This window comes from Clytia hemisphaerica, unplaced genomic scaffold, assembly GCF_902728285.1.
Source record: "Clytia hemisphaerica strain Z4C2 unplaced genomic scaffold, Clytia hemisphaerica genome assembly, whole genome shotgun sequence".
Taxonomy (NCBI): Eukaryota; Metazoa; Cnidaria; class Hydrozoa; order Leptothecata; family Clytiidae; genus Clytia; species Clytia hemisphaerica.
In genome coordinates, this window is record NW_027104472.1 from 152,014 (window position 1) to 174,200 (window position 22,187).

Genomic DNA, 22,187 nt, shown 5'->3' on the forward strand with positions numbered 1-22,187 from the left:
GCACCCTGATAACGATTTTCTATTGGTTTAAAATTTTGAATGTTTTGTCTCTAACAAACGACATGCCAGGCCCAATCAATTCTTCGTGAAATGACCTATTGAAGCGTTTCGATTAATATACTGACCGTGATCGACGACAGTTTGGTAGGAAGTAGTTGAATGTGGGTCAGTCAGATGAATAGGTTTTCGTACAATATGATGCGCACCAGGCATCTTAACTTGGCCCGCCTCTTTCTGTAAGAATCCACCATCCACAAATCCATCTATAAAATCGGAAATGTAAACATTATAATTTAGATCATAATTAAAAGAAAGAGACTTTGATTTATTATTGGGCTTTTCCAGAAAAAAATCGTGCACCCCCTGTTGAGGAGGTCCATTTCCATTTCAAGGGGGTAAGGTTTGAAATGCAGTGGAATTCCATAGGGGTAGACGAAAATCCGTCAAAAATAAGCGGAATTCCAAATCATCAGTTCTTTCTTTTAATTTGAACAAGCACTGATATCATATCATCAAGCACTCTCGGCAGATAAAGAGAAAACACTTGTAATAATTTAGATCATACATTTTTTGGGGAATTATGTGTCAGAATTATGGAGGGCAAGCTCTAAAGGTGGGCAACTCTGTTTAGCAGAAAAAATAATTTTAACCAAATAAAATCTTATTCTTAACTTAAAATCTGGCGGTTACTTCCAACTAGCGGACAGGAACGATGGCGACAGAGCAAAAGACCACTTCAAAACTACAGACAGGGATGTCGTTAGACAGGAACCCGTCTGCGTATTTTTTTTTAATCTGATGAATAATTGACGGGTCAGAGCTGTGAGTCCGATTTTGGACTCAAAAAAATTACAGTGGGAAATTCGAATTTAGCGCTGTCCTCACTTACTAAAATAAAAACCAAATTTCATAAGTTGCGCTTTCTTTAAGAAAGTGTGACCAGTGAAACAATAACAGGATTCGATTGGCTGTGTTTTCAACCGTTATTAGGATATGGGAAATTCAAACTGTCAGCCCATACCATGCTATATATTTCGCCATCAGTATATAGAATAAGAAATCATAGCATGGATCTCCAGGCTAGGATGTCGTCAAATCGAAATTATATAATTCGAACTAATTATTCTCAACCAAAATAAAGAAAAAATTAAATCAACAAGCAACATGCTGAATGGACCTACCTAATGATTAACATCAGATGAAAATAAGAAAAAAGTGACAATTATTGTACAAAAATTCAGAATGGAAAAATAAAGCTTGTGTCTTGAATAATGTAAAATGGTAAAAAGGAATGTCCTCAAATACGAAAATCACTTAAACCATTCAGACCCAAAAAACCTTTTAAGCTGTTTTTGGCCCAAATTTGCCCAAAAAATTTTCCTTAAAATCTGGCTCCGTCACATTTTGGGCATTGTCATTTTGCATCATTGTGCAAAAAATCAGAAAAAAATTATGAGTCAACATTGAGAAAAGCTATATTTTCTTATTTGGTTGAAGGGAATTTCCCCAAAATACGAAAATCCGTCTTTTAAGGCGAATAAGAATTTTCCAGCAAAAAACACTTCAGCCATTCTTTAAAGAATCTTGCCCTCCATCTTTGTACAAAAAATCAGAAAAAAGTAATGACAGGATTTTGCACAAAGTCTAAAAAACCCTATTTTTAGGTAGTTTTTGGCCCAAATTTGCCCAAATATATTTTTTTTCGAAAATTGGGCTCCGTCACATTTTAGGCATTGCCATTTTGCATCATTGTGCAAAAAATCAAAAAAAAAATAATGAGTCAACTTTGAGAAAAGCTATATTTTCTTATTTGGTTAAAGGGAATTTCCCCAATATACGAAAATCCGTTTTTTAAGGCGAATAAGAATTTTCCGGGAAAAACCACTTCAGCCATTCTTTAGAGAATCTTGCCCTCCATCTTTGTACAAAAAATCAGAAAAAAGTAATGACAGAATTTTGCACAAAGTCCAAAAAACCCTATTTTTAGGCAGTTTTTGGCCCAAATTTGCCCAAATATATTTTTTTTCGAAAATCGGGCTCCGACACATTTTAGGCATTGCCATTTTGCATCATTGTGCAAAAAATCAGAAAAAAATAACGAGTCAACATTGAGAAAAGCTATATTTTCTTATTTGGTTAAAGGGAATTTCCCCCAAAATACGAAAATCCGTTTTTTAAGGCGAATAAGAACTTTCCGGGAAAAACCACTTCAGCCATTCTTTAGAGAATCTTGCCCTCCATCTTAGTACAAAAAATCTGAAAAAAGTAATGACAGGATTTTGCACAAAGTCCAAAAAACCCTAGTTTTTGGCCCAAATTTGCCCAAATAAATTTTTTCTCAAAAATCAGGCTCCGTCACGTTCTGGGCATTGCCATTTTGCATCATTGTGCAAAAAATCAGAAAAAACTAATGAGCCAATCCTGAGAAAAGCTGGTAACAGACGGACGGACGAACGAACGGACGGACATGGGTTAATTTATAGAACCTCCACCGGGGCACCCGGAGGTAGGTCCAAAAATCTTGTTAATAATTAGATCAAATTTCCGTTCGGATTTCAATTAGCCAAAGCTAATTGCCACCGCAGGAAGCCTAAAGCATCCGAGGATGGCATTCATAGCTTCACGCATAAGGAAGTTGGGCAAACATCTCATAATTTTGCGCGCGTTTTTCAGTATTTTAGTTCCGGTTAAATGGTGTACCGGTAACATTCTTAGCTTGACTGTATTTCAATTGTTTTATCAAACACTTTTCCGGATTTGTTTTGATCTGATTACCCATTTTCAAAGCTCTATATGTCTTTTTTTATTACCTCAGGGAGTCGAATTAAGGGAAATTCCTTTTTTGTTGGGAAATTCCCTATTTAAACCACAAGTAGTTATTAACCACTCTGAGCAAGCCAAATTAGAAATTTGCCACATTTCAAAAACTTGTCGTGTGACTGGCGACGCACCGGACTCTGCAAGAAGTGCAGGGCTTTACCTATTGCAAGACCATATCTCCTGGCAAACAGATTCCATGGTCGACGAATGGTTAACAAGAAAAGAGAACTCTTCCCGGGGTCACCGCCGACGTCGTCGGGTTCCGTTGCGTTGCCGCAAACGCGCCATGCTCGAGAGCCGAGCGCGATATCCGCGTTCCGGTTCGGGAATATTAGCCCGATTCCCTTTCGCCAAACTATTTCATTAAAAAGGCAGTTTTGTACAGCAGCGTTTAGTATGCCATAAACAAACCATTACATACCATTATTTTGTTAATAAAAGAGATGACAAAAAAAAAAAAAAAAAAAAAAAAAACTTTATCTAAGAAGATATCTATGAGATGAACACAACTTGCTAATATTTGTAGACTAAATTTTGCTTCAGATGAGATGCCATTCTAACAGAAGTAACGGCTATCAGTAACATTTCTTTCCAAATTCAACAACTTATTTGATCGTATAAAGAATAATAAAAAAAAACAAGAGTCAAGCACTTTAGCGGGGGTTCAATGAAGTACTTCTTGTTATTGAGGTTAAATATATATTTTCAATCGTATACAGTTTTTTTAATATAGTATAAATTGGTGCTGGGAAAATGTTACTAAAACAAATTTCCGCTGTGAGGTACAAGAATTGGAGAAAGACGAATGTGTGCCGTCCGATTTTTAAAAATCTGAAATTTCTGGGTCAAAAGTCAAGGTAAACAGCCGAAAACATTAATTAGTACCTATAGCGGGGTTTTACTTTTTACGGCCCTTAGTGGAATTAAAATAAAAAAAGTACCTTTGAAGGCAGAACATAGTCGTACGCTTACTTATATCCGTAGCATATTACTTACATACTTGCATTAAATGACATTAAATAGTAGTTCAAACGGAAAGATTTATTATAATCAATACTGTCAATCCAGAGATTTGGGAAAAGAGGATAAGAATCACCGCTGCCGCTCGCTGTTTTCTCATTGTTGATCATTGAATTCGGCGTCGTCTGAAGTCGCTAGGCTAGGGAACAACTTGGCCAAGAAGGTACTGCGAAAAAAATGGCGTTATGTGCAGTATTATAACAGTTCAAGAATAACTGTCTGAATTTACTCCTTTGGAGGGGTTTCCTACTTATATAAACAACTGAAAAGCAAATAACGATCTTTTGGGGGGGAGTTTCTAAACATCGACCAGAAACGGCGACCACGACCAGCGACCACGACCGGCGACCAGATAAATTTGGGTTATCGAGTTTACCTGCTCTCTCCACCGTAGAGAACATCCAAATTGAGTCCTGATGTGGCTTTCAAATTAACCACTGAGCACGTGGCTGAGAATTACTCTAGCTAGAGAATACTAAAAGTGACTTTTAACGTTACCAGTCATTTTCTAGACAAAGTGACACTTTTTGACAAAAATATTGACAGAGCAATTAAGTGTGATGTCTGTAAACTTTATTACACCAAATATTTTAATTGTACCGAATGAGATGCCTTTAGTATGAATAGATAGAAATTGTCAGTAGGAAAAAGCTGGGAAGGCCACTTTTAGAGATTTCAATCTCATCAATTATTCTATTGTCCTTACATTGTCAAAATGACTTATTTTGACAAAATAATGATCTGATGATCAAATATAAAGCTTCCTAAATAAATTCCAGCACAAATTTTGTCACTAATTAATTTGATGCCGAAAATACAAAAGGATAGAAATTGACACTCTATTCAAGCTCCAAGAGCGTTTTGCACGTGGCTTTATAATCACTGTAGGTGAGACAGGGGTGAGCTTTACTCTTCAATTCGATAAATAAATGATCATAAGAGAAAGACTCTACGGTGGAGAAAGAGGAAAAACTCGATAACCCAACTTTATCTGGTCGCCGGTCGTGGTCGCTGGTCGTGGTCGCCATTTCTGGTCGATGTTTAGAAACTCCCCTTTTGGGGTTTCCACTGACAAAAAAATCTGCTGTTGCATGCTTTATTTTTTGAGAAAAAGATGGCGGAAGCAGGCATGCTAAAATTTGATGTGAAATGGGACCTTTTTATTTTTAGCTAGTTTGCCTTACTGGAAAGTCTTTCAGAGTCAAAATAAAGTGGTTTGGGTTGGCAAAAGGTTGTAGGTGACTAGCCTAGCTTTGGTTTTTATTGGCACCTTCTAGATCTTTTTGGCACATCCTTCAAAGATAGCTGAAAAATTGTATTAAAAAGTGTATTTTTTGTTTGTTAAGTTGAATAAAATTAATTTTTTTTGTGTTGCAAACATAATTTTTATGGGTAGCAGTAAGGTTGATTAAATGACAACCTATAGCTTAGTTTTACATGGCAAATCTTTAAACTTTCTTAGCATTTTGATTGAAGATGGGAAGATAGGCAAAATCGACTAAAAATGTTGTTTTTTTTTCCTAGTTTTGAATGAAAAAATAATGTTATCCTAGCAAAACTTGCTTGATGGCAATGGACAATGGATTTTAGATTTGGTAAGTATACTGAATTATCCTTGATGCCTTTTTAGCTTCTACTGAGGAAAAACATTTTTTTGGGTTGAAATTTCAAGTTTTTGTATGTAACAGAAAATTGCAATCAAAGTTCTAATATTTTTACTTATGTAATTTATAAAACTATGACTCTGACCGGTTTGGCTCCGACCGGTTAGTAGATTTGCTCCGACCGGTTAGTAGATTTGCTCTGACCGGTTAGTAGATTGGCTCTGACCGGTTAGTAGATTGGCTCTGACCGGTTAATAGATTGGCTCTGACCGATTAATAGATTGGCTCTGACTGGTTAGTAGATTGGCTCTGACTGGTTAGTAGATTGGCTCTGACTGGTTAGTAGATTGGCTCTGACCAGTTAGTAGATTGGCTCTGACCGGTTAATATAGATTGGCTCTGACCGGTTAATAGATTGGCTCTGACCGATTAATAGATTGGCTCTGACCGGTTATTAGATTGGTTCTGACTGGTTAGTAGATTGGCTCTGACCAGTTAGTAGATTGGCTCTGACCGGTTAATAGATTGGCTCTGACCGGTTAATAGATTGGCTCTGACCGATTAATAGATTGGCTCTGACCGGTTTAATAGATTGTCCAGTTATATAAGGTTTATTTCACTGGTTTTTGTCAATGGTCGGTGGAATTAAGATTTGTTGTTTGTGTTCTGTATTTGTTCATGATAGCTTGCTGCAAAAATCCTAATTCCCATTTTCATTGTTATATACTTTCAGGTTAGTTACCATCATACTGCCCAGTAACCTAGATAGTTACTTACTTATCCATGAATTATTTTGTATATCTTCACGTGGTTGGTATACAATGAGAATTGGCTTAAAATTTGTCTGAATTTGTCAAGTACAAGGTTCAATATCTTTGCAAACACTAACAAATTCTGCTAATAAGATGGACGGGTGAAAAGCATAATTTAACTCAAAGGAAACAACAATGGAATCTGATGTCATGGTTTGTTTGCAGTTGGATTGGGGTATTTTTATCCCTGTTTCACCAGGATTTCTTGCTTGATTACGCAAATAGTCCCAAACAAGACACCAGAATGAGGCTGGACTACAATTACAAGATATGAACCAACCATATATATATATCAAAAATGCTTTTAATAGAAATTCCAGTTTGGACACTGGACTATTTTCATGCATCACATTATATAATTATTCATCTTATGAAATACTCTTTTCTTGAGCATTGATGAGCAGTCTGGTTATATTCATACTTTTTTTCTCTAAAATTTCATTTGAAAGGGTAAATTGCTTTTTAACTTAGAATCACACTTCTATTAAAATTAGTGAGCCCCCCTAAATCCAAGAGTGACCGATTTTTCATACACTGTTTCACATTATATATGTTTATTTTCCAAGGTGCTTTTAGTGAGGAAGGATCAAGTCAAAGTTTTCTTATTGTAATTAATTTTCTTGCAATTATTTAAGTAACTTTTTGGAAGCAATAAGACAAATAAAACTGACATAACAAGAATCAAATTAGTCCAGAAATTTTTAACCAGTTTATTATTATTATTTTTGCTACTGTTTTGTATTATATTGCTATTATTTTTCGCTTTCTTGTGTAAACTTCAAAAAGTTCTTACAAAAAAATTCATGATATTTTTGATTTCTTGTCATTGATATCATGAATTGCCATTGTTTTAGTCCTGTTTTTTTCTTTCCTTCTCCTTCATTGTTTTAATATTCAACCAAGCTAGCTCTTTTTATATGGTTGTCAAAACACTTTAGCCCGAGAAGTAATGAAAACTATATTAGTTTTACCAGCTTCGTTTGTGTTTGAATGCAATAAATTTTAAATCTTTAATAGTAATTATTTCTATTTCTACAATATAATCTGTGACATTGGTTCGAGCATTCCTTGAGGAAAGTATTTTGGCTAAAACTGAAACTTTTTGGCTCGACTTATACTGTATCCGCCCTGTCCAAAATGAAAAGTGCTTATAAAAAATACCAAAATCCCCGATAGTAGAAATATTTTTATTTCACTTTCGATATCAACCACGGCTACCATTTTTTGTTTGTACTTCTAGTCTTGTGCACATAGAATAATCAAGCGCTCCGATTGGCTCAGAACTAAAACAATCGATCGGGCGCAGATATTTCAATAGAACAAAAGGTTCCCTAGCCTATATTTCTATAGCTGAATAGCGCAATTCTTATCCTCTTTTCCCAAATCTCTGGTCAATCATACATACGTCATTCAGCGAGGGTTCTTATTTACCAGACATGGTCATTTCATTAATGGTTCCTTTCTCTGACTTTCTTCGTCTTCTGAAAAACACAAGCACCCCAACTATTAAACCAACACAAGTCATTACCAACAACACTATTAAGATGATGTAACCAATATCCAGTCCAAGTGACCCGTCTTCATCTTCATCAAGGGTCAACTGGCATCTGGGACCTGTAAAACCTCCATTGCATTCACACGTGTATTTCATTGATTTGTTACCATTCCTCCGACACGTTCCATTATTCTGACAGGGGTTACCAAAATGGCATTCATCTTTCATTTCACAGTTCTCTCCATGATATCCTGAAGTACAATTACATTTGAAAGTGTTTTCAACGTTCAGGCACCTTCCATTTTGTTGACATGGGTTTTCAAAACACGCATTCTCAAATTGGCAGAATTCCCCATGGTACTTTTCTTCGCAAGAACAATTGTAATTGAACTGATCGATAACTTGACATTTTTCATTGTTTTGACACTTGTTCACAGAGCAAGAAGAACAATTTAGTTTATTTTCAGCGTGAAATACTTTCAAAGAAACACCGTTGATATCGCAAAAACCTTCAATATTTTCAACATCTAACCCTTCCTTATGAAAACGGTTTAATGTATCATAGAGAACACAATTACACGTCAACGGGTTGTACTTTAAGTTTATCCGGCTAGGAATAGATACAAACCATTCTTTTCGTACTGATGTTATATTGTTCCTCTCCAAGTTCAAATCTTTCACGTTGAAAGCACCATCTTCAATATCAATGGATGACAATCCGTTGTATTGCAAATGTAGCTGTGAATGTGCGAAATCCTTGAAGACAAACATACCAGGTGTGATTGAGTTTAGTTTGTTATGGCTGAGGTATATTCTCTTTAATTTTGGGATACTACTAAATACCCCATTTTCAATAGTCGCAATTTCATTGTTATCAAGAATTATTCGATCGAGTGTTTTTAAATTATCCAGTATTCCGTTTTTAAGAGTCTTTAATCTGTTACCCGATAAATCCAAGGCTACTAGATTAGGAAGGTTATTAAAAACGTTTGGTTCAAGATTTTCTATGTCATTCTCGTGAATGTATAGATATTTAATTGATTGATACCCTTCAAAGTCTTTTTGTTTAATGATGCTGATGTTGTTGTCATTAACATATAGCAAATAGATACTTGGAATAAAGAGTGATATGTTAGCAGGTAATTTGACCAATGAATTTTGTGAGAGACTGAGCAATTCAAGTTTGGTAAAATTACTAAAGCTTTCAGCTTGGAAATTATTAATATGATTTTGGTCAAGGGTCAAGAGCGTAACTTTCATTGGATTCATCTCTTTGACAATCTCCGCAAGTCTTTCATCGGTGATTTCCTCGTCATTGCAATAAACCTCCCCATTATCATTACATACACATTCTTTTGGACATTTTGTTTCGCTTTTTACAAGACTTATAGCAAAACTCGCCAAGACTAGTATATAAATCATTTTCTTGTCCATAATGAATAATTTTTACTTTTTTTATTCTTTATTCGTCTCTAGAAATATTAAAAATTACAATTCCCAAGGTTCCTTACCAACTCAAAGTTGCCTTACAGCCCAAAGATACGAACCGTTTTCCTTAAGATGTAAAACCTACCAAGATTTTTCCTGTTCTCCCCAAGATAATATCATATTATTAAACCTGTGATCCCATCAAAAATCCGTTGATTGTTCTGGTGAATCTACCTCCGAAATTTAAGGTACAAATTATCAAAATCCTTTCAGGATGAAAATTGAAACTTCAGACACGATTTAACCCTGCAACATTTAAAAATTTCAAGCTAAAGGAAAAGAACATAAATAAAGCATGTCAACTAGAACACTGGAAAGAACTAAGACAGACCCCTCTGATTTTTTTATTAAAATATTTTTTCAGACCGAACTCGTGTAAAACAAAAAATCTTAGTTAGATTTCCTTAAGAAACTTATTTTGGTGAGAAATAATTTAGAACAGAATTCTGCTGCCTCGTCAAAATTTACTTTTTTGTGATTTTCTGAAAAAATGACCCTTAATTTCTGTCTAAAACACTCATTTTTAGGCGAAAAGAAACCAATCTGACCTGTCATGCGCCAAAATAAAAGTTAGCTTTGAGCTCAACCAAAATTAGGTTTAAGAAGGTCGTCAATCGTCCGACGTCTTTTTTTATTATAATCACTCAGTATTGTTCTAAACAATAGGCCAATTGTCTTCAGCCCTAAATACCAGCCTGTTATTCATATAGGATAAATCATATTCTTATTAAATAACAAACGTGTATATGATGATTCTTCAAGTGTCTCAAATATTTTTATCCACAGTTAAATGGTGGCTTAACTGAGCATTAGAAAGTATCTTTCAAGTAATAACTGATTTTAATGCTTTAATTCTGTTTGTCTTAGTACAAACACTTCAGACGAACAAACATTTAAGACCATTGCGAGTAAATAGAATGATTTCTTTTCGCATATTTACATCCCTCTTCCAATTTTGTCTAACGAAAACATTCGAGTGAGTGAGGATCTGGGGGGGGGGGGGCACTCGATTTCGAAACGACGGTATGTGCCGCGCAAAATCTGCTTTTCAAAGTCGTACCCTTACAGTGCAGTTCAATATGGCTGAAAAGGTACCCTTTCAGTGCATTTTCTCTTGATTTACCCAACCCTTGTAGTGCACTATATTTCTCAGCTGTAAATCTGCGTGAAAGAAGAAGCTTGGGAAATTTTCTGTTTCAAAGAAAAACTGAGAAAATTATTCTTGTCAGCTGTAATTATCAGACAATAGAAACTTTTTCAAACAAACGAGAAGTAAAAACCTTTCTTTCGAACAACTATTTTGGATTTGTTTTAAAATTCGACCCTTGCAATCTCACAGAAGCACACCCTTACAGTGCATTTTGGGATGCTGAAAAACCCCACCCTTAAGCGCGGCACATGACTCAGGCCAGATCATATGAGTGCCCCCCCCCCCGGGGTAAGGATACTATGAAGGGCTTACATGACAATAGGAACGGAAATCTCTTTTTTTAATGGACTGGGGGCTTCTTATTTAGAAATACGTACTAGTTATCGCATGATTTCGAGTGCAATACGAGAAATATTTTACGAGTTCCGAGATTTTTCCGTAATATTTTTCCGAGCCTTTAGGCGAGGAAAAATATCGGTAAAATCTCGGAACGAGTAAGATATCGAGTATTGCACGAGAAGTCATGTGATAACTAATTTATTGTCGACTCAAAAAAATTGTCCTCTTTTTGTTTCAAAACTTACTTCCGCCTTCTTCTGCTTCTGTGTAGTTTCGAATGTTTTTATTCGAAACTCTAATTCGAACGTTAGATTCGAACAAAAACATTCGATAACTTCCCGCTGAAAATATTCACACAAAAACAAAACTTTTCGATCATTTCGATCCAGAAGTTTTGTTTTGAAAAGTTGCAGATTTTTCAGAGATGTATTTGAAAGTTTCTAGATTGATAATTCAAAATGCAGATGAAGTACAGTATTGTTTCGATGGAGAAGAAACCCTCCATCATTGGATTAATCAGATTGATAACATTCAGTCTTTTTCTATTTTTTTGTTTCGATGACATATGGCCATGGGAAAGAATAGCAGAGGAAAGGAGTCCCACGATGGAAATGTATGCTTGTAATAATGGTTAAAGAACAACATTTTTTCAACAGCAAAACAATTTGGATACTTTCTTGATTATCGTCAAGTAAATGTTTCGAATTTGAGTTGAAAAGTCAAGGACGTACGTTGTTGTCGAGAACGAGAATTAGGAGAGAACTTTTATAAAAATCACTCGTCATTTGGTTTAATACAAGACATTACACTTCCCTTGTTATGTTATGAGAAATTTTATTGGCCAACATTCAAGAATCTCAAGTTATTTTGTATGCATTGATAAAAAACTGTTTGGTTATCGCACGGACAAATTTGCCAAAAGTTGAGAATATTTGGGTGGTGTCAAGTAGTTTTATAATTTCTTAGTTCATCAGATTTGATTTTAGTGTCTTTTATGGAAGAACTCCAAAGTAAAAGTTAATCTGAACATATTTTTGTTGCGTTTTTCCCTTTGATTCCCAAGTCAGTTTCTCCGAAAGTCAGTTCTTTTCGGCTGTTTTGTTTTGATTTTTCTCCCGCCGCTTACCCAGTCCCCCAAAAGTCAACGCGGTCATATTTCCAGACTAAAGAAATATGAAATATCGCAAATATCTTGATGCTCTCGACCAATCAAAAGGCTGATATTTTTTTGGGTCGGCAATAAAAAACTTTAACGGGAATGTGAAAACTCACCGTTTTTCTAGTAGTAGGGATGAGAAGAAGTATACAGTCCGTCCAGCTTCATTAGGATAAACGTTAAAAGTTTTGCTTTTGAATAAGAGTGATATCGTTCACTTACTCGTCAATTTTAATTTACAAGCTTTTTGCCACCGCAGGAAGCCTAAAGCTTCCGAGGATGGCATTCAAACATCTCATAATTTTGCATGGGTTTTTCAGTATTTTAGTTCCGGTTAAATGGTGTACCAGTAACATTCTTAGCTTGACTGTATTTTTTTTGATCTGATTACCCATTTTCAAAGCTCTATATGTCTTTTTTTGTTACCTCAGTGAGTCGAATTAAGGGATATGTCTTTTTTTGTTACCTCAGGGAGTCGAATTAAGGGAAATTCCTTTTTTTGTTGGGAAATTCCCTATTCAAACCACAAGTAGTTATTAACCACTCTGAGCAACGCAAATTAGAAATTTTTATCCTTTCAAAAACTTATCGTTTGACAGTAAAATGGCAGTTTAGTACAGTAGCGTTTAGTATGATATAAATAAACCATAATATACCACTATTTTGGTAATAAAAGAGATGACAAAAAAAACAGATAAATAAATTTACATTATCTGTATAAGAAGATATCTATGAGATGGACACAAATTGCTAATAAGTGATTTTTCAAAAAATGTCAAACTAAATTTTTTTGAGGTCTAAATTATAAGTGTAGACAGGATCAAATAGAATTTTTGAACAAAAATGAAGAAAAAAAATGTGGGAAGCCTTTTTGTAGACTAAGGTTTGTGCCCTCAAATCAATCTTTTCCCATCTACCCAACTACCCAAATTATGTTGGAAATGAGACACAGTGATTGAATTCCGCTCAAATTTGGCACATTCACTTCTCAGGGACAGAAATGAAGTATATCAAAACATTTATTCGAGAAATATAATTTTGGACATTTTGGGCGTAGCCCAAAAGCTTTACGCAGGAAAAAAAGAGGAAGGCTTGACTATAAAGGCGAGAAAAACATTCTTTCCTGCTTAAATTTGGCACATTACCTCTTCAGGTTAAGATTTGTCAGTGTAAATTGTGAAATCTTAAAAATTTTATTTTAGTGACTTCTCGTCCTAAATATATGACCTTTTATTTCTATGATCTTGAACGACAAAAAATCCATCAAAATTTATGTTTGTGAATTGTACGCACTTCTTTTCTATCTGAAATAATGTAACTTCTCGTAGAACTGCTGACAATTTGCTCTATGATAAAAAACACTTTTCTTAATTTAGCACTACCTCAGTGAAGTTCAGAAGACGTAAAAAGGTATCTGAACGCGGAAAATTGAAACTTTTACATGAATTTCGACTCTGAAAGGCTTCAAAACTGTTTTTGGATCAAGTATACCAATTTCTAGAGGGAATTTCAATTAAATTACACGATTTATGAATGAGCCCTAGCCCGTCTATATTTCCCCTTTTTTGACGGACATCGAAACAATTATTTACGAAATAAGGAATTTACTTTGGGAAATATTCTCAGGATTCGTCAAGATAGATAACTGAGGATAGGTATGCAAAACTTTAGGGCAAAACTATCATTCCAAAGTTTTCTAGAGCTACCCAATCCTTTTTGCCCTTTTTGGGGTTTGGCCACGCCCTAAAACGTCCGATAATGAAATTTTTTAAATAATACTGAAAAAATGTTATTATTGTTATTCAAGGAGGACTTGTACCAAATTGCAGCAAAATTGAATGATTTTTAAGGTTTCCAGGTCAAATTGGGAATTTTTTTTTCATACTTTATATGAGTCTAATAGGGGGCCAGAAAAGGGGCTCCCACATTTTTTATATTTAAAATATCTCAAAAATTCTTTTTGTTCCTGCCTAGATATGCCATACGGAGCTAAAGAAAATTTAGTTTGACATGATTTGACGAAAAAAATGAAAATTACCCTGTATAGCCCACTCCTATTCAGACGAGATGCCATTCTAACAGAAGTAACGTAGGGTGTGGCGTCAAAACCCAAAGTCAAAAAATTCAAGATGTAGTATTTTTTTGTGAAAATTTAACCTATTCCAAGACATTTTGCACAATTTTTAAGGTCAGAAGTCCAAAATTGGTTGTTTCCCCCTGGGGGTAACCGATTCGCACTATCGTCAAAAATAGTGAAAAATGGCTATTTTTGGCCTCTTTAAGCCCTAAATTAGGTTGAAAACATCTCTAATCACCTTGAAAGCATTTTTAGGTTAAATTCCTTTGAGACAAAACAAAAAAAGTTGAATGGAAGTGATAATTAGCTCGAAAAATGTAAAATAGGCTATTTTTGGCCGATTTTGGGGGGAAAAATGCAAAAAAATGCTATTTTCCAATTTAAATAACTTTTTAAATAATTTTGCCACAGATCTGAAAATTTCAGGAGTGAAAGTATACCAAAAATACTCTGAGAAAATGTTAATTTGAAAATCTAGAAATATTCTGAAAATCCATAATGGCGGCATAAAAATTGAAAAAAAGCAAAATTCCAGATTTCAGCGTAGAAATAGGGTCGATCGTCAACTCCCATTTTTAGCATGATGTCAAAAAATTCAAAGTGTAGTATTTTTTTGTGAAAATTTAATCTATTGTAAGACATTTTGCGCAATTTTTAACCTCCTAGGTAAAAAATCCAGCATTCCCCAGGGGGGTCTTTGATTCGCACTAAAGCGAAAAATGAGTAAAAATGGCATTTTTTGCCCATTTTAAGACTATGAAAGCCCAGTAAAGGGTCAAAATGGTTTGTAAATGGTGTCTTGCACTAATATTCAACATAAAAAGACAAAATAACCCCAGGGAGATCGCTCAATGTTTCAATTTCAAGCTAAAAAGGCTGATTTTCTCGGATTCTGGGTAGCAAAATGCATGAAAGCAGCATTTTTGAGGACCCACAACTTTTAAACTTTTTAAGGTATACACTTGAAATTTTCAGCAATGAAACACTTCAGAGAAAGCTCCAGGAAAAATCAATTTTGAGTTTTCAAAAATTTCCTATAAATCCATAATGGCGCCCTAGAAATCGCGAGTTTCATGCTAAATGCCATATTTCAAGCTAAAACTTGGTTTTTTCAGGCTAAAATCTCAAAAATGATTTCAAATGGTGTTCTGAAATCTTTGGATCTTGGAAGTATTCTGAAAATACTCTGGGAGAATCAAAATGGTTTGGGTCAGAAATTTGCCTAAGTCTGCCATTATTGTATTGCATTTCCCACTAAAACGCGATATTTAGAGTTAAAGTCCAATTTTCTCAGGCTAAAATCTCAAAAATGGTTTCAAATGGTGTCCTGAAGTTTTTTGGTGTTGAAAGTATTCTGAAAATACTCGGGGAGAATCAAAATGGTTTGGGTCAGAAATTTGCCCTAGTCTGCCATTATGGTATTGTATTTCCAACTAAAACGCGATATTTAGAGTTAAAGTCTAATTTTCTCAGGCTAAAATCTCAAAAATGGTTTCAAATAGGGTCCTGAAATCTTTTGGTGCTGAAAGTATTCTGGATATACTCTGGGAGAACCAAAATGGTTTGGGTTAGAAATTTGCCAAAGTCCGCCATTATGGAATTGTATTTCCCACTAAAACGTAATATTTAGAGCTAAACTCTAATTTTCTCAGGCTAAAATCTCAAAAGTGGTTTCAAATAGGGTCCTGAAATCTTTTGGTGTTGAAAGTATTCTGGAAATACTCTGGGAAAACCATGTGATTTTCCTTGAGTGTTCCCAGAATACTTTCAACACCAAAAGATTTCAGGACCCTATTTGAAACCTTTTTGAGATTTTAGCCTGAGAAAATTAGACTTTAACTCTAAATATCACGTTTTAGTATGAAATGCAATACCATATTGGCAGACTTTGGCAAATTTCTGACCCAAACCATTTTGGTTCTCCTGAGTATTTTCAGAATACTTTCAACACCAAAAAATTTCAGGACACCATTTGAAACCATTTTTGAGATTTTAGCCTGAGAAAACTAGACTTAACTCTAAATATCGCGTTTTATAGTGGGAAATGCAATACCATAATGGTGGACTTTGGCAAATTTCTAACCCAAACCAGTTTGATTCTCCCAGAGTTTTTCCAGAGTACTTTCAACACCCAAAGATTTCAGAACACCATTTGAAACCATTTTTGAGATTTTAGCTTTAAAAGAAAACCAAGTTTTAGCTTGAAATATTGGTATTTAGCATGAAAACTCAATTTCTAGGGCGCCATTATGGATTTATAGGAAATATTTGAAAACTCAAGTTTGATTTTTTCTGGAGCTTTCTCTGAAGTGTTTCATTGCTGAAAATTTCAAGTGTTTACCTTAAAAAGTTTAAAAGTTGTGGGTCCTCAAAAATGCTGCTTTCATGCATTTTGCTACCCAGAATCCGAGAAAATCAGCCTTTTTAGCTTGAAATTGAAACATTGAGCGATCTCGCTGGGGTTATTTTGTCTTTTTATGTTGAATATTAGTGCAAGACACCATTTACAAACCATTTTGACCCTTTACTGGGCTTTCATAGTCTTAAAATGGGCAAAAATGGCCATTTTTCACTATTTTTGACAATAGTGCGAATCGGTACGCCCAGGGGGAAACAACCAATTTTGGACTTCCGACCTTAAAAATTGTGCAAAATGTCTTGGAATAGGTTAAATTTTCACAAAAAATACTACATCTTGAATTTTTTGACTTCACCTAAAAAATGGCTGTTGATGCCACACCCTAGTAACGGCTATAAGTAACATTTCTTTCCAAATTCATCAATTTATTTGATGAATAAATTTAACGTGACTTTAACATACCTTGTGATTTTTCTAGACCAGCTTGAAAGATGTGTTTTGGTTTATTGAATATGGTCGTCTGATGTGGTACAATGGATGGAACATTGGTCTCAGTGGTATCCTGTGTGGCTTGGCCTTCTTTTCTTAATGGTTCTTTCTGTAAAAAGCCACCATTTACAAAACCAGCTAAAATAAACACACACAGAAAATCAACCCTCGCGCCAAAATAAAATGAACAAGGTAGAAGTTGAGTTCGGGTTTTCAAAGGATCGAACGATGAAACGAATTAATATGCTCCAATACACTTTTTTTAAACAATCTGTATTCTTGATATGTGCAAGTCAAGATGATGTCAGTATTTTCAAACAAAATCTCCAAAAAAAGTTGAACTTTTGTAGCTATCTTTAGTAACAAAAAAGGATTAAATCCAAGCTTTTTTGGGTGTTTATGTTTACGCATTTAAAGTATAAAACCACGCTTTGCAGCTAAAAATTCCAAAACATTCTGAGAACATTTTAAGGCTCTGAGACGTGCAATTTCTCAGGAAATTACACTAAAATACTGAAAATAAGAACATCTTGAGAACATTTTTTAGGCAATTAAAAACCCAAAAGTTAGATAACACTCAAAAGCTTTAAAACATTTCGACGGTTTTTAAAAAGAAGGTGTAGAAATATTCGATATCATTTGACCCTCTTTTGGTGTTAGAGTGTTAGAGTGTCAGTGGTGTTAGTATGGTGTTAGGTGAGATTATAAGTTATGACAAAGAGTATGGATTTAAATTAGTCATGCATTTTCCCAGTTGACGCTTTCTAACTCGACGTTCTACTATTCGATGCGCTCCCTTGATAGATGAAATCTAATTCCCCTTGAAAATCGAATCTTAACTGTATTTCTATCTGACTTATTGATCTGTTTTGGACTATAACGTACGATTAGTGAAATCATTGAATATCAAAACTTTAACATTGTCTATAAGTACTTTATTAGGAACTTTCACCAGGAAAGTCTGACATTTTTCTTGTTATTTATTGGTTAGTTATTAACCATACATCAATATTTTAAGGATATTAGTTTAATTTCATGCAAAAATGAATATCAATCGAAATACGCATGCAATGTGTCTTATAGCATGCGCTACCTTGGCTTTTCTCAATGCCCGGCATACGCATTTCAATAGGTTGGTGAAAGATCTCTTCTTGACTTGGGTAAACGTCTGGTAATGCATTTGACGAAGGCTCCTCGAAATATTTTGGTTCATGGTCATAGTCTACTATGCCTTTGTTAAACTTAGTTGGAAGTTTACCACCTTGTATTATACCTCCTAAAATTAATGGGTTAGTAGAATGATACCGGGTGACCCACGAAAAAGTTCAGACGTTTCCCGACATCTTGAGGCCGAACACATGTCCCAAAGTGCTTGGTGTTTTGATATTTAGAAAGTAGATATCCTAACTTAAAATTTGAGCTATCACATTTTTAATTTGACCAACTTGTTCTCTACTTATGAGCTTTTAAACTCAAAATTCACTTTTCGGAAAGTGTAAAAAACACGTAAAAAAGAGGTATTAAATTTATGCAATCAATTAGAAAATCACTTACAAATTGACTTACTTAACGAGTTTTATGACATTAATGATTAATAAAAACACCTTTAAAAGTAATTTTTGTCTAAAACAAGACTAGTTTTTATAAAAATTGGCGCTTTTGTAGATTTTTCAGATTTTTTTCAAAAACTGTATATCAAAAACGTCTAAAAATACCAAATTTGATACCCCTTTTTTACGTGTTTTTTACACTTTCCGAAAAGTGACTTTTGACTTTAAAAGCTCATAAGTAGAGAACAAATTGGTCAAATTTAAAAAGTGATAGCTCAAATTTTAAGTTAGGATATCTACTTTCTAAATATCTAAACTCTAAGCACTTTGGGAGATTTGTTCGACCTCAAGACGTCGAGAAACGTCTGAACTTTTTCGTGGGTCACCCGGTAGATTATGTTATGGTTAGTTAACCCTATTCGTACTACGCTTTTTAGGGTTTTAGAGAAAAGTTCCCTGAGTCTAAAATATTATCCTAAATATTCAATAAATTACGGTTTTAAAAACATAAACGACATAAAAAAAAAAAATTTGTATTGAAACAGTGTCAATTTTTGTGACACCTTACTGTCAGAAATGTAATCATGCTCAAAGTGTGAAAGCTAAAGCTGAATAAAACTTAAGCATTTACAGAAAATTCCATGGCAAAAGCTCTATTATTTCAGGAGCTATCAACATTAGTTTCACCTCCGAACAGAAACCACCCACCCTCCCTAGTACGAATAGGGTTAAGGTTAGCTAAGGACTACTATTTGTCCTAAAGTAACGGAAAGAAAGAAATTAATAGGTTAAAAAGAAAACGAGTGAATTGTGATCCAGTACCTTCTTGTTTCTCGATACCCTTGATATTGACATGTACAGGATGATGGAATGTTTCTTCTTGGTGAGGATGAAATGTTAAATCATTTTCTTTGAATTGCTCCGAATCTTGTTTAGAGACCACTTGACCGTGGAAATGTGAAGCTGGTAATAAACCGCCGTTTATGACACCACCTATAGAGAAAGAACAAACGAGGATGATCACATCAGAAAAAAAGGTCTATTGGATTTCTATTGGACTTCTACATGGTGTCCCGGAAAAATGTACTGTGTCAGAGCATGACTAAAAGTAGAACAATCTTTGTGTGTGTATGACAAAGTAAAAGTTAAAAGGGCGTTAACGATCGCATCAAATTAAAATACAATAACACTAATCTTTGACATACACACACAAATATTTTCTACTTGTAGTCATGTTTTGAAACAGGACTTTTTTTCGGGACACCCTGTATTTTCTATTGCTTAATTTGATTCTTTTTTAATCACAGTTTTTTTTATCTTTTTTTTTTATTCATGATTGATTCCTTATATATACTTTATATTTAATTTTTTTCCGCGTTAAAAAGGTTTACTTGATTTTTACGATTGATTTAATGACGATTCTACCGCTTAAATACTACCATAACACTTCGAGGGGTTTGGACTCGAGTCGGCAAATATTTATTACCAGTGAGTGTGCTATTACAATGACTTCAGGTAAATGACGTCAGTCAACCCTGGTAAACTAGAACCCAACTCTCATACAGTTTTTGTCGCAAGGCCAAGCGTAAGTTTTGGACACGAAAAAAAAGCTAATGGGTAAAAAAACCTACTTTGTGTTTTGATATGACCTGGTTGATAAATATGTTTGGGTGCCATATCAATCGTCTGTGATTGTGGTTGTACGTTATGTGGGACTTCTGAGCCTCCTGTGGAAAGAGAAAGTACAAAAGTTGTAGAGGCATACACACTGTACTGTATTACTCTCAGGGCAACGTTTCCTTGAACACTCTATAGACTCTTTTATCTACCCACGCAGACACGTGTTTCGTCCTTCCCAGGACTCATCAGTGCGGCTTGGGTAAAGCGAGCATAGACTGCTGTTGTCACCAGAGTGCTCAAAACACTGAGTGTTGAGCTTCGCATTATCGCTTGTGGTGAGCGGAGAAGCAAGGCCTGCTCCTCAACAGAGTGTATAGAGTGCTCAAAGGATTGAAGGTCTGAGCGCAATATAGGCTCTTCTATGTTAATCCGTTCACCACAAGTAATAACGCGAAGTTTAACGTTTGGTGTTTTGAGCAACCTGGTAAAAACAGCAGTTTACTAATGTTAAAGACGAAACACGAGTCAGACATTCACACTATACAGTATTATGCAGGAAAAAGAAATAACAAACCTAGTACTGGAGCGTTTGATCCGATTTCTTCCACGTGGCCGGTACTATGTACAGGAGCCACCGCATCTCCTACAGTAGCTGCAGGTCCTACAGTAGCTACTGCATCTCCTACAGGAGCCACTGCATCTCCTACAGTAGCTGCAGGTAGCTCACTTTGGTCCCCATTAAAGGAAGCTACCGTCCCTAACACACCTTCTATAGGCCCAACCATGGGTGGCGGCTGGACAATACCATTGGCAGGGTGACCAGCTGCTGGACCTAAAACACTTTCAACGGGACCAACTGGGACTAAATTCTCTGTTGCTGTTGGGTCCATTGCGCCTTCTGAGTCAATAATGCCAGGTGCTGGATCGTTATGATTCCCAAACATCGAAGATAGTAAATGAGAGGTTGGAAGCTTCATATTAAACATGCTACCTGTAGGGAGCAACTGTCGCTTACTACCTTTTGTCGTTTCTAATTTCTGAGGTAGGAACCGTTGTTTAGAATGTTCTTTTTTGTTTGTTTTACGCATTTGTGATAACTTGTGATGGTGTGGCACTGAGGCGCCACTGGTATGAAAAGCGCCGTTTGTAGCAGTGCCAGGGTGGAAATTTGAACTACCTTGGGGAGTATTTGGGTGAGTGAGCCCGTTAATTCGGTCATAAACGATCGTTATGTTGTGTTCTCCTTCATCGTCGAGATTCTGCGCGCGGCTAGATGACCTTTTCGGAGTCGGTTGGGCGTTTGATTGTACTATACTTTGGCGGCCGCGCGAAGCGTTTCGTGTGCGCGCACGTTTATTAAGATGTCCATGATGTTTCAGATGATTTTTGCATGATGCAATTTGTAAAAAAGTTAGTGTGAGAGATAAAGTGAAGTAAAAATATTTTTTCAGTAGCATTTTCTCTCGATTTCCCTGTTAAAATATCGCAGCAACCATTTTTGTTTTATAACATTTGGGTACAACCAATTTATATAATCAACAAAGCATATACCCTAGTCCCAATTTTAAATCAAAACAATGATAAAAAGTAATCTTTGTACAAAAAAATATTTCATTTTCACATGAATATTTTTACGAGCTATCAATCAGCTGGTTGAGGTCGTAAAAAATGTAGAACAATTGTTTCTATTGTTTAATGCTGAATATGTGTTTTTGGTTTAATTGTGTTTATCGAATGTGCATTTGTTTCGAAAATGAAGAATTTTCGAACGCCAATTAAAAGTGAAAAGTGGGAAAGAAAAGATCTTGATTTCCGCACTGTCTAGCACTATACTGTTTTTTAAATATGAGCTAGTAATTTTTCAATGAGGCTCGACTATTTTTATTTTTGGCACTTTGAGCCTCAAATTGTTCTTGTCCTGTTCTTATTTATAGGATGTAATTAAAGTATTTTAGGCTTTAAACTCAATTTTCACTTTTTACTTTGACCCCCGAATTGCTTGAGTATGTGGGTATGACGGGCAGTAAGGTCGGCTTTCGACTTACCAAAATTTTTATAAGGGTTACAAAGACAACAAAATGGCAGAATATTCTGGTCAAAATTTTTATATTTCGAGTGGGAAGGGTACGAAAAACCACGAAAGGCTGGAGGTTTTCTTAGAGGATAAATTAATTCTTGCAATAAAACTGTAAAGCCAAACTCGCTCAA

General features: G+C 35.1%; 2 protein-coding genes across 4 annotated transcripts in view; both read right to left on the reverse strand.

Annotated features, from left to right (window-relative positions):
- Nucleotides 1–21,602, reverse strand: part of LOC136821334 (fibropellin-1-like) — a 35,812-nt gene extending 14,210 nt beyond the window's left edge. Inside the window, exons 1-6 of one of the 3 annotated variants that reach the window (XM_067077569.1) lie at nucleotides 20,554–21,602; nucleotides 19,991–20,086; nucleotides 19,182–19,352; nucleotides 17,903–18,085; nucleotides 16,783–16,947; nucleotides 126–263 (exon numbers count right to left, since the gene is read on the reverse strand). In XM_067077569.1, coding sequence (XP_066933670.1) covers nucleotides 126–263; nucleotides 16,783–16,947; nucleotides 17,903–18,085; nucleotides 19,182–19,352; nucleotides 19,991–20,086; nucleotides 20,554–21,436 — 1,636 coding nt within the window. In that variant the 5' untranslated portion in view covers nucleotides 21,437–21,602. The remainder of the gene's footprint in view (nucleotides 1–125; nucleotides 264–16,782; nucleotides 16,948–17,902; nucleotides 18,086–19,181; nucleotides 19,353–19,990; nucleotides 20,087–20,553) is intronic. The other 2 variants (XM_067077571.1, XM_067077570.1) reach the window with 2 other exon arrangements.
- Nucleotides 7,653–9,185, reverse strand: LOC136821350 (protein slit-like). The gene has a single exon (XM_067077588.1). It carries the CDS (start codon nucleotides 9,183–9,185, stop codon nucleotides 7,680–7,682), a length of 1,506 nt encoding a protein of 501 aa, XP_066933689.1. The 3' UTR covers nucleotides 7,653–7,679.
- Nucleotides 21,603–22,187: the final 585 nt, after the last annotated feature.

Bases quoted from the DNA above. Each gene is read 5' to 3' on its own strand.
- LOC136821350 (XM_067077588.1), bottom strand. From the start codon at position 9,185: ATGGACAAGAAAATGATTTATATACTAGTCTTGGCGAGTTTTGCTATA.